At 37.2% G+C, this 13,856-nt stretch overlaps 1 protein-coding gene across 1 annotated transcript in view; it reads right to left on the bottom strand.

Annotated features, from left to right (window-relative positions):
• Window positions 1–13,856, bottom strand: part of LOC132130641 (pyruvate carboxylase, mitochondrial) — a 126,040-nt gene that overhangs the window by 41,579 nt on the left and 70,605 nt on the right. Inside the window, exon 10 of the mRNA XM_059542413.1 lies at window positions 6,995–7,177. Within this exon, the coding sequence (XP_059398396.1) occupies window positions 6,995–7,177 (183 nt within the window). The remainder of the gene's footprint in view (window positions 1–6,994; window positions 7,178–13,856) is intronic.

Genomic DNA, 13,856 nt, shown 5'->3' with positions numbered 1-13,856 from the left:
GTTCTCAGCATTTAAAGCTTTCTACAATGGCCAACAAAGCAATTCACAATATGCAAGAGCTACCCACTGTGTTAAAGAGCATGAATTTAAGTTTTTTTTAATAGACCAAGACCATGGCAGACCACTAACTAAGTGTACAAGCCTAGGAATATATGATTTAAACGCATTATATTTACAGAAAAACAACTTAAGACATTAACTTAAGATTAATGACCAAAATACAGTTTAACATTTCAGAGGTAAAAGATAAATAATCATTTTGCTGAAATTGAGTAATGCTAAAAGCTCACACAGAGACAAGTGAGTTTGAGGTTCAAAAAGGAAGGAAAGTGAAAGAACAGGAGTGAAATTAAATTAATAAAAATTAAAAAAAAAGATTTCCTTACAACCTTGCACGCTCTACTAGATTCTTTTACCTCGCTCTTGCCAACGGAGAAAATGTTCAAGCGAAAAAAAAAAATACTGATTCTGTACATCTGATTTACACTTGTTCACTATATTTCACATGCTAAACAATACTGTATAGTGTATAGTATGGGTAATAGTTTAAAGGACTAAAATATGAAAACATTCACTCTAATCATATGCCTAATATGCTTAAATAGCGCTGTTAATGAGTTTGTCTCATCACATTCAATTATGAACTACAAGATTCACAATTATTTTCTATATTTTTTTTCTGTTTCACGTACATAGTTTCAAAAGTCTAATTTGTTTTAATTAAAAAAAAGCAGGTTTTGCCTCTCATTACTTTTGAATTTGTTAAATGTTTCACTTAAAGTGATAAATAATGAAAGCACTTGTTTTTTCATGTACCATCTGAAACTGATCCTAACAAAACCTGCTCAAGCAGTCTGCTGTTGCTATGGTAACCTCTCCTCAGGTGAACACGTCTAGTCTAATTCTAACAAACTTATAATCTAACTTTGGAAACCTTGTTTGAAACTGCTGTATGTTGTTGAAACATACTTAAACACACACTTTTAAGATTCATTGAACATCTTGTCTTCCATTGGACCTTAACTGTTAGGGTTAGACTTCCCAGAACACCCCGTAATTCACCCCTTTACCCTGCCAATGCAACAAGTGCACTAGTAAATAGCGGTGGATAAAAGAATCCCCTAAATGACAAATTAGTAATTAGTAGTTGTCTTCAATTACTACTACTGATGTCCACTAGTCCTGATCCAGATCTTTGGCAAACAATAAACCCAATGAGCCAGAGAGATACTGGTTTCTCCATTCTACCTCTGCAAATGGATGCATAACCACACTCCATTATTTGAAGGGTTAATTAAATCTTGTGGTGGCGGTACTAGATGCCTAATAAAAACAAGGGAGCTCCCGAGCCCCAAAGGAGAAGAGCGACCTCCCTCCTGCCGCGCACAGCGATGGGAACATGTGAGCAAGGGAGAAAGCAATTTAAACAGAGAGCGAGAAAGAGACAGAAAAATTGTGTAAGCGATCATGCGAATGAACCATGTTGAGTTAATGCGGCGAAGACAAGAAAGCAAGCTTAATCAAACGTGGAAGGAAGAGGAAGCCTGTAAATTAAGGCAGCAGGATAGGTTTGAACTTCGCGCATATCCTGGAGCGCACTTCATCAGTCTTCATTAAAAGCAGACGGGCCGCGGCACAACTCGAGCTCCGGCCATGACGCCTAGCAGCTTGAAGGCAATCTCTGAGTTCTTCGGAGGCCAGGTTCTCTAGTCACACTTGGGAATGCATTCTACAGGGTAATCAAGGACGTTCCTGATTGTAGAGAGCGCAAGGTGCAGAGAGGCGGAAAGCGAAATATTGGGGTGGAATGACAGTGAGTCGGTGCAAGGCAATTTTTTGAGATGTTTGGTCACAAACTTTACTCTGGCTGTGGGGAAATTTAGATAACAGAGAAACTCAAGCGAATGGACAGCAGATCTTTCCCAGGGAGAAAAAAAAAATCTTGAAAGGTAATTAAAGTCATGTTGGAGCAATTTTTAAGGTTTGTGCATAGGGCAAGATGGGAGAGAGAGAGAGAGAGAGAGAGAGAGAGAGAGAGAGAGAGAGAGAGAGAGAGAGAGAGAGAGAGAGAGAGAATGTGTGAGGAGGAAAAGCGAAGTGGTAAAAAAAAAATGATGCCGAGCTTTAAAAGCTTCCCTGATGGCTGACTTTTCAAAGCTTAGCTGCACCAGGACACATCTGTCTCGCCTCACACCACACTCAAAAAAACCTGCCGAGCTGCCTCACTACCTACATAAGCAGCATCCGAACTGAAAACCAACCTTATAATTAAGTCTGTTAACATGCACTTTAAAAGTACAATTTCAGACAGACTAACCAAACAAAATTATTTTTTAAATAGTGTCAGGTACACTGTTAGAAAAAAAAAAAAGTGCAAAAATCGTACAACAGCTGGTCACTGGGGCAACTTTGTAGCTTACATACCCTTATATTGTGTAAAATAGTAATATGTACCTTTCTTTTACTAATATGAATCTTTCAGGATTATATTAAATACAATTTCTTTAATCTCAAATCACCTTTTTTTTCCTTCTTTCTCTTTATCTTGGCCCATTTCCCTTCCCTTCCCATAGCTGGACTTTGATTTATAGAGTATTTTCATTTTCATCTGCCAGTGAAGAAAGTAAACATTGGGTCAGCTGATTTTTACATTTGTGTTTTATGAATAATTTGATTAGAATGTTAGAAGTGAATTAGCTAAAGGCTACCAAAAAAGCTATGGAACTACAGTTTATTAAATTCATTCACAATATGTGCACATTCATTACTAATCTTACACCTAATCTGCTGAAAACAGCTATTAATGTTTCCTGTCTTATCACATTGACAATTACAAATTACTTGAATCACAAGTTATACATTTTCAGTTCAAAATAGGGAAATTAGACTGTCTCATTTTGAATCCCTGATGAATTCTGTCAGTCATTTACCATTTCTATTGTAAAACAGCTTCCAAACATTAAATGTTTAGCAACTTTAATCTTATCTGGCACATTATAACCAACTAATTTAGTCAACTGAAGCATTGCTCTGGAATTCATGCTTAACCCACTTACTTTAATTTGATTGGACAATTTCAAGTTTTCATATTGACAATGACTTGCACTGAGGCATGTTAATGAGAAAGCCTATAATCTTGGTGTCACGTAATTTGCAATTGTTCACTATTATTATATACATCTCAGAAAAATACAGAGGTCTGGACCTCAGGGACCTCAATGCCATGCATGATTGTGAGTAAATACTGACAATTTACAGTTTACAGTCTATATCCTTGTTTCATCTCAAATAAAATTCAGATTTCTGAATACTCTTTGACTAAAGTAGGCAAAACAAAGACAGATTCTCTTCATAGTCTCCAAAACTAATTTCTGAAGATGCTTAGAGGAAAAGCTCCTTCCCTAATGGTTTATGTAACCACATTTATTTTATTCAGGCCGATTAAGTGCAGACACTCCATGACAACTTCTCTCATCTACACCCCTCCCGTCCTCCGAAAGCGGCACATCAGAAAACTGTGAGGTCTGCACTCTTTATCCGAGAGTGCCATTAGTGCCATTACTTCAACTCTGATCACATTATGCTGATAAATACATATTATACGTGCATGTTACCATCTACAGTCGTGGCCAAAAGTTTTGAGAATTACATAAATATTACTTTTCAAAAAGTTTGCTGCTAAACTGTATTTAGATATTTGTTTCAGTTTTTTATGTGATGTACTGAAACAATTACAAGTACTTCATACGTTTCAAAGGCTTTTATCGACAATTACATGACATTTATGCAAAGAGTCAGTATTTGCAGTGTTGGCCCTTCTTTTTCAGGACCTCTGCAATTCGACTGGGCATGCTCTCAATCAACTTCTGGGCCAAATCCTGACTGATAGCAACCCATTCTTTCATAATCACTTCTTGGAGTTTGTCAGAATTAGTGTGTTTTTGTTTGTCCAGCCGCCTCTTGAGGATTGACCACAAGTTCTCAATGGGATTAAGATCTGGGGAGTTTCCAGGCCATGGACCCAAAATTTCAACATTCTGGTCCCCGAGCCGCTTAGTTATCACTTTTGCCTCATGGCACGGTGTTCCATCGTGCTGGAAAATGCATTGTTCTTCACCAAACTATTGTTGGATTGTTGGAAGAAGTTGCTGTTGGAGGGTGTTTTGGTACCATTCTTTATTCATTGCTGTGTTTTTGGGCAGAATTGTGAGTAAACCCACTCCCTTGGATGAGAAGCAACCCCACACATGAATGGTGTCAGGATGCTTTACTGTTGGCATGACACAGGACTGATGGTAGCGCTCACCTTTTCTTCTCCGGACAAGCCTTTTTCCAGATGCCCCAAACAATCGGAAAGGGGCTTCATCGGAGAATATGACTTTGCCCCAGTCCTCAGCAGTCCATTCACTATACTTTCTGCAGAAGATCAATCTGTCCCTGATGTTTTTTTGGAGAGAAGTGGCTTCTTTGCTGCCCTTCTTGACACCAGGCCATCTTCCAAAAGTCTTGGCCTCACTGTGCGTGCAGCTGCGCTCACACCTGCCTGCTGCCATTCCTGAACAAGCTCTGCACTGGTGGCACTCCGATCCCGCAGCTGAATCCTCTTTAGGAGACGATCCTGGTGCTTGCTGGACTTTCTTGGACACCCTTAAGCCTTCTTTACAAGAATTGAACCTCTTTCCTTGAAGTTCTTGATGATCCTATAAATTGTTGATTTAGGTGCAATCTTAGTAGCACAATATCCTTGCCTGTGAAGCCATTTTTATGCAAAGCAATGATGGCTGAACGCGTTTCTTTGCAGGTCACCATGGTTAACAATGGAAGAACAATGATTTCAAGCATCACTATCCTTTTAACATATCAAGTCTGCCATTCTAACCCAGTCAGCCTGACATAATGATCTCCAGCCTTGTGCTCGTCAACATTCTCACCTGAGTTAACAAGACGATTACTGAAATGATCTCAGCAGGTCCTTTAATGACAGCAATGAAATGCAGTGGAAAGGTTTTTTTGGGATTAAGTTAATTTTCATGGCAAAGAAGGACTATGCAATTCATCTGATCACTCTTCATAACATTCTGGAGTATATGCAAATTGCTATTATAAAAACGTAAGCAGCAACTTTTCCAATTACCAATATTTATATAATTCTCAAAACTTTTGGCCACGACTGTATGGTCTAATGTGACTCACCCAGTGTGTTCAGGTTTATGTGTGGGAGAATGAAAAAAAAAAACAAAGGGGAAAAAACTGGAAATGGAAATGTTTTAGCTCCAGCTCGCTCAAGATCTGATCGGAGCCTCAGATGGCAGCCAGCATGATGAGTGACAAGACCGTGAAGTGTCTGCTGCTCAGATGCGCTTCAAAAGAACAACACATTTAACAGGGGAAAGGGAATCCATAGGTTCTATCACGGAAATAAACCACTTCTCGTCTGATCACTTACTCGGTCTCAGTTTGTCATGTCAGGCATCCCGTGCTCCTGTCACGATTGCCTTTCCAGAGAAAGGAATCATTTTTGGCATTATGCACTCTGACCAGGAGCTTAGCTATTATTATATGAGGGTGAGGACATGGAACTACTGACCCTACTGAATATTAATTAGATTATGTCATCATTAATATTCATGAAGTTTCATCACTTCATTTTATCTAAAGGAATTGAATGAAAGTATGACAATCATAGGCGGAAATCGCGGGGGGGTCGGGGGGGTCCGGACCCCCCCTATCTGAGGGTTGTCCCCCCATAAAATATAATTGAAATATGTGTATTGTAAATAATATAATGATATATAGTTAAACTAATTGTGTAAGTAGTAAAACAATACAAATGCAAACGGAGCAACAACAACAAAAAAAGTTTTAAACATCTCGAGTTCTCCCTGCTTTGCCTCAAATTGCTTTGGTCCACTGCCTGCTCCCATTTTCATCTCACCTCACCACCGACATACACACAGTCTTGTACGTTAGATTAGATTAGCGCGGGTGCGCATTTAGATTTTCCCGCGTTCACTATGATTTAGTCGGTTTACTTCATTTAATATAGTCAATCTAATATAACATCACAATAAGAGTGCAGTTGTTCTCCAGATATTAGCATAACAAATGTGATTAAGATTTGTATAAAAATTTAATAAACAATAAGTTAATATTAAGTGCATTTTAGGCACCATATTGCCCGTTTTAGCTCTATTTCACCAACGAAAAAAGTTGAAAACTAATCTACAGCAGTAACAGCACTGATTTTGAGAAACACAATGAGGAGGTGTTTCCTAACTGAATGAATCCACTTTTTGAACAAATCAGTCATTGACGTAATAAATAATTATTTTTTGTTTTCTCCCCTCTCTTTTACTTCTATACCGATCTCACTATACAGTTGTGTGAGGATGTAGCCTATGTCTAAGAGTGTGTATGCCTTCATTTTGCTAGGCATGGCAAATGTTTTTATATATGCATGTTTTAATTATAACTGTGAAGCAACAACATTGCTATTAAATGTGCTATACAAATAAATAAAAGTTGAAGTTAAGTTCAAATTCCATTGTATTTTGGTGGCTTGATTTTGTAAACAACTTCAAAAACATTGCAAAAAAATAAAATGTTTTGCAGAATGTTTTGGTCAATTTAGTCAGCTTTTTCATTGAACCAGAAAGAAACTTTGAGAAGAAGGATAATGGAACGGTCTCCGTGCAATAGTAAGGCTTTCCTCTCTGTACACATATCCTTAAGTACAATCTTGCCTGTTTTATTGGTGTCCCCTTCAAAACTTGCTCGTGAGAAATGTTATGTTTATTGTCCCCCCCAACATTTAGATGAGATTTTCGCCCCTGATGACAATTGCTTTAAAAAAAACTATTTGACCAACACACTATAATAATGACACACAATTTCAGCTCATTTTTGACACCACTGATTTCCAAAGGTCCTCACTGATCGCACTCATGCTGCTCCTGTTCATTTATGCAGGCAATGTTGTCGAGACAAGCCTTACCTTGACCCCCCGGACACGGAACTCCGCTAAAGCTCGGCTCATTTTGGCAGAAGCCGCCGGCAGATCCTTTCCACTGGCAATGACTTTCACCAGGAGGGAATCATAATGAGGGGAGATGACAGCACCCTGGAAAGCAGACGCGCTGTCCAGCCTGATACCCATGCCCTCTCCACTGCGAAAGACCTGCCCGAGAGGAAAGAAGAGGATGGTCAGAATACAGATTTAGTTTAATCGTTGTGTGCTTGAGGGACTGCACTTGAAAGAGTCACGATTTTAGACTTGACAAAATTTTAGATAGTACACTGCAAATGTCCTTTTTATATTTTGCCACTTTTTTTTTTTTTTTACATTTTATTTTTACACCTTGTTTTCACACTTGAGGAAAAGTATTTTAGCATAACTGAAAAGGTATCTGTAGGTAATCTATAGGTAACTTACACTAGATGCAACACATTATTTACTTACTAAATTAATCACACCCATTATAATCAGTATAGTTGGCAACACTGAAAGAATTAGTTGTTTTCTGGGTTTTTTTTCCTTTCATGTTTCACAGCCTCTCCAGCTACTTCATTTTTCCTTGCACCTTTTAAAATAAAGATCGTTTAAACATAATATATACTTAATCATGATCATTACATAAAGGCCAGCTCATCATTTTCTGTTCTTTAAATCTACTAATTTAAAAATCATCCTTTTAACCAATTTCAAATTTTCTCTAAAATTATCTTTATATAACATGCATTTCAGCTGAAAATAAAGTTTGATACTATTTTAGTTTCATTTGACTTCTGCTAATACATGGCCTCCAGCTTACACCTGCTTGGTTTATGTTGGTGATCATTCTAAGAAGTATTAGAACTTAATTAGGTTAGTCTTAGAAGTTAATTCCGTGAAATGCATTTAAATGCAGCAGATTTTGTTCAGTGGCACTCCAAGTTGAAAACTGTTCTCAGAAACCACATCAAATGAAGCATAATATTATGGAAATACAAATACAAAGCAGGGGCAGATGATTTTGCATGAGTGGCACTGATAGGAGAAGTTACTCAAAGGTGAACAGGTAAAAATGGCTGTTGAAATGCTTTGCGCATAATCTCAAAATATGCTGTGAGGATTGAAGGGTTTGAATGCAGTGTTTAAAGGTGCAATTGAGTGATTTAACAAAACGGTTCTCCAGGGCGAGGCACAGGAGGCGGCCCTCAGCCGCTTACCTAAACGTGAGGTTAAAAATAAAAACAATTTTAAAACCTAACATTTCGCAGAGAGCTGCCCGCTTGAACTGTACAAACATTCATCCTGCAAAAATAGAGCAACAGTCGACACAAGTACCTCAGGGGAGTGTGCAGGCAATAAGAACAAATTGATGGAAAAAAACACTGACACACACAAACATGGACACAAAAACTTTCACAATGCAGCCAACTGCCAGCACTCATTTGCTGTTGCAATTGTGCTTCGTCTCAGCCACTGGCATCCACATTACAATCATCAGCACAGTAAAATTGATTTGCGCAGCTGAGATATGGCACCAACAGAGGTATTGTAAGGGTGAGGTCTTACAGAGAAATTTAATGAGAACGAAACAAGCCAAAACGGAAAAAGAAGCTGAGGCCTTGGCTTCATTACAGTCACTCTTTGGGTAATGGATAAGATAGCTCAACATCAATTATGACACTACTTACGACATAAGACATGCTAATGAACAGTAAATCCACTTGATATTATACAAGCGTCACCACAGCAATTCAAAAAGAGTAATTTGATATCACTTAAATTGAGTGGAAACTTGATTTGACGTCATTAATGGCTTCTGCCACCCAGTGAGATGACTGTCAGCATTTCTCTGTCATTTACTCCCTGAATGCCTGTAATAAGTGAATGCAAATAATTGTATTCATTATCGAATAAGTCAACGTGAAACCAAAATGGATGCCACTTTCTTAAAAATGCGTTCAGAAATTTAAAAAAAAAAAGTTTTGAAACTAAAGATATGGAATGGGGGTAAAATACCACTTTTTTGTTGTTGAATATTTTGACATTGTAAACTGGGATTCATGCTGACTTTTCATAAACTAGCGTTCATTTCAATTACAGTCAAAAAACATGAGAAATACCATGGCATCATATCATTATCTGACAAACTCCATGCTGATCCATCCGGCTCAGCTTTGCTTAGAAAAATGAGACAGGGCAGCCATAACAGCGATCCAAAGCTGTGTACTTGGCTTTTCATCATCAGACAGATGCTTTAGGACAGGATTTCTGTTGAAGCACCACTGATCTGGGTCACAGCAAGAATTCTGGAGGAAGTGTGTCTCACAAAGAGATCTGAAAAGGAAGGCAGGCAAGCCAAAGCTCTGCGTGGGTCAGTCTTATTCTCTCTCTTGTTCTCCTCATCTCTTATTCCGTGTTTTTTTTTTTTTTTTTTTCTCGAGCTGGTTGTAATTAGGAGCAGGGCTGAAGTAGATGCTGAAACTGTGAAATAATAGTGACAATATTATTGCACTTTTTTTATTTTATTTTTTTTATAAAATAATAAACTAAATAATAAAGTGTGATAATATACCATTTTATTTTTAAATTAAAAGGGAGTATTAAATAGAAATTCAATTATTTTATAGTAAACTTAAAAAAAATGCTTATATTATTATTATTATTATTATTATTATTAATTTAAATTTTCATAATTTTTAAATTGAAAATCAGCAAGCTTTTATTTTGGCAGGTTGCCAGCAAGTAAGTTTATGCGCTTCCGGCTTTACGACTGGATATCAGCCCTAAATTGTCACAGAAGGTCACAGAAATCTCACGGTTTTGCATTGTACTTTGACAAACTGAAAGCATGAATCTAGGCTACCCGCTACCGTTTTCAATCTAAAATGGTAATTGTTCATTAACAGCTGTCAACCATGTCAGAACACTCTGAACTTATTTACACAACACATTTCTTATTTTGGTCGCACATGCGGACCAATTATGTGCACCCCTGTTTATAATGTTACAAAATATTTATATTTCAAAAAAACGCTGTTCTTTTAAACTTTCTATTTATCGAAATAACACAAAACATGTTTTACGGTATCCACAAAAATCTCAAGCAACACAACTGTTTTTATGAACTGAAGAAATGGTTCTTGAGCATCAAATCAGAATATCAGAATGATTTCTGAAGGATCATGTGACACTGAAGACTGGAGTAACGATGCTGAAAATTCAGCTTTGCATCACAAGAACAAATTATGTTTTAAAATTAATATTAAAACCGAAAACAATTTTATTTTATTTTTTTCATACAATTACTCTTTTTATTCAAAAACGAATTTAAAGAAAACTAGCTAAGCCCAAACTTTTTCAATTATAGCAAAATTATTATTCTAAAATTTAAATTAATATTAATTTTCATATCCAAATTTTGTGCTATATGATTTTTGCAAGGTTTAATTTAAAACTATGTGAATTGGTTCAATTACAATGTGTAAGTATCTTAACAGCAAAGTGCCCATATGAACTATAATGTTCAATCTGACTTTTACAACATTAACAGCACATGAAACATTTACCGTAACTTTAAATAACATGCTTAAAAAAAACAGTTAGAAATAATAATACAGCGAAACATTTAAGAACAATAACACTGAGCCAGTTATACTTCCAAAGAGACGATATCCAGTTGCTCCCTACAACTTTTGCAGTGAATAAATATATACACTTCCTACAATTTGTAAACTAGTTTGAGGTGGTCAAATACCCTGTGAAGTCTTTGCACAGGACTTTTGGGTAGCTGGAACATGCCCATGGAATTTTACAAGTTACTTCCTGAATGCAAGAGAACAACAGGGAGACTTCTGACAGTGCAGTAGAGAGAGAGAGAGATAGAGAGAGAGAGATTTCAGCAGGTGAAAGGTAGAGTTTCAGAGACAGCAAGAGAGAAATGGTAACAGAGGGAAAGAGATCCCACGGTTTCTGAGCTCCTAGCAACCCTGCATGCTCTAACAGGCAGAAAACCATCACAGCAACCAAGGAGAGATGAGCGAGAAACATTCACCCGATTGTTTTATCTCGGAGGGAATATGAAATTTGATGCATGGAAGATCGTGTCTCGGAGCATGTCAACCTAATCAAAACGGTTTATTTTTGAAAAAGTTTTGATTTAGCTTGAAAGATGGTCTTATTTAAAAGAAGAAGCAGGATATGGAGTTCAGAGTGGCACTTATTTCCCTTCTGGCAAAAGATGGACTGGGAATAAAACATCCCACTGCATCATATGGGTGTGTGTAATACCCATCTAGTTGATAAATATCAATATTTACTGTATTTTGACTTATAAAATAACTTTAATATTACAAACAGCAATTACATAAAAGCTTCAGTGGTCAAATGTTTATAATGTTACAATAATATATCAGGTTGATTGTACTGACTTGATTAACAGGACACATACCGTAAAATGATATTACAACTTTCACTTCACATCATGTTTGGTTCGAAGCATGTGAAGGAGACTCATGCAGACGGTTAACAGCAGAAACATGACAGGCAGCTAGAAAATGTTACCTGCTAGGACACAAATCATTTTCAGAAAGTGGAAACTAGAATTTAAAGCAGACTCAATTCCATAAAACTGAGTTTCAGAGTTACAGATTATTGGAGAAGCTGCTTTAAAACATTAGCTGGCTTAATTATTTATAATAATAAGTAGTTAAAAAAAAAAAAAAAGTACAAGCTCCTAAAAAAAAAAGGAGCTAATTAAAGCTACTAATGATATTTTTAAATATACTGTTTAACTCCTTAAAATATTATTTATAATTCAATTAGAGCAGATTCTATTAGAACACACAAACAATGTGGAATAAAACTGCTTAAACAATTATGAAACTGCATCAAACTTGAACAAACATTTGTTCCATTTGCCACATGGGCCCGGCGCAATCACACCAGTTGCACTGCCCCCCTAAGGATGGCCCTGGGTATACTATAGGTATCAGAAGGGGTAAACACCACAATCTCGGTTTACTTCTCATTCAGACTCAAATTTAGGGCCATCCATGCTTTAACATCAAAGAGACAAGCGACCACAGGATCTAACCATTCTTATGTTTCAGAGAAAGATATATTTCTCATCTGCAGAACAATGGTAACTTACACCATACTTCTCAAAGATAGAACCAAGTGGAAGCATATAGAGAGAAAATAACAAAGGGAGCAAAAGTAGAACCTTGGGGGACTCCACAAGTCAAAGGAACACATCCAGAGGGAAATTGGCCAATATTTATTGTGAAACTGCTGTTAGTAAGATAGGATTGAAACCAATTAGAACAGTTTTATGCCCATCACTTGTTATAAGAGGGACAGAAGAACATTGTCGTATACAGTATCAAAGGCAGCACTCAAGTCTAATAGTACCAGTGCTACAGAATACCCAAAGTTGGTAGCTAAAATGACATCAAGCACTTTTAAAAGAGCCTTCTCAGTGGAATGAAATTTCCTAAAACCTGATTGAAACAAAGATTTTGTAATCAACCAAAAAAACTTTGGAATTGGTGAAGAAATATTTTTCCTAGAATTATAGTTAAAAACGGAAGACTAGCAATGGGTCTTAAGTTTAATAAATCAAAAGAATCTAAATTAGGTCTTTTAAGTCTGTGTTGTACCAATGCCTGTTTTAAATAGTCAGGAACAACTCTTAACTCAAGGCATGTATTAATCAAATTTAAGGGAGTTGGACCCACTACATTCAACACTTGTTTAAGTAACAGTGGGGGAATTATATCTAATGGTGAACCAGTTGGTTTGAGTTGATTAACAATGTAATTTAAAAAAGAAAGAGAAAATTTATGTAAACAGGCTAAAGACCTGTATATTTTAAATGGACTGCAGGGTCTCCAGCAACAGGTTGAATGGTATGCCTAATCTCAGAAAATCTTATTCATAAAAAACTGTCAAAAACACTCAAACATAGCTACCAACTCTGTAGGATAAACACAGACAACAGGGTTTAACACAGCATTGATGGTACTGAAAAGAGTTCTAGGATTTGTATGATTTTTGGTTGCCTGGTGAGACTGAAATCTATCAGGGTAAATGCAGTCTGTGTGTGAGCCGCAGATGTGCTTTTGTGCGCGAGTGTGCAGTGACATTTCCACATTACAGTGAGTAATGCCACAGGCTCCTTCTCATCCTCATGCAGGTGTGTGTGTGTGTGTGTGTGTGTGTGTGTGCTTGGGCACATGTATCTCACTCCATCTGGAGATTGAACCAATCAGAGTTGTGAAGTGTCATGATCTGGGAGTGCCTGTGCATCATGCGACATGTAGATACAGTAGTCAACATTTAAAGTGGATCAAAAAAATTTCACAAAAGTTAAACAGTATTGTCTTGGTTTTAGGACAACTTTCATGAAAGGTTTTGATCAACTTCAAATGTTGTTGACTGTACATGCATATAAATAAACAGGGCACAGTTTGCGTGGTTATCTGTGTGCATTACTTCCTCCTCCAAGTTGCTACAGCAATTGGGTGAACTCAAAATGGCCACATCCCAATCTGGTCTTTTCCTGCCCACCCCATCTTTCCCTCGTGTTTACACAGCATCCCTTCTCGGTTAAATAGGTCACTTCACCTCCCCCGTTTCTCCAACAGCCTCAGATCTGTTTACCCTGAGTCTATGTTAGCATCGCTATTCTGTGGGGTTTAACCTGAACATGTCTGTCCTGGGGTCTGCCCAGAATCCCACCGCAAGGCAAACACTAATTGTGGTAGAACAGTCTGGCAGGAAAAAAGCCAAACAGTATTATGTACATCAATATCTAGGAATCGACAACTCCACTATGACAACTACCACCATATGTATCATTAACCAG

The sequence above is a fragment of the Carassius carassius genome, chromosome 47 (assembly GCF_963082965.1).
Source record: "Carassius carassius chromosome 47, fCarCar2.1, whole genome shotgun sequence".
Classification (NCBI taxonomy): Eukaryota; Metazoa; Chordata; class Actinopteri; order Cypriniformes; family Cyprinidae; genus Carassius; species Carassius carassius.
This window is presented reverse-complemented; position numbering and strand designations above follow the sequence as displayed.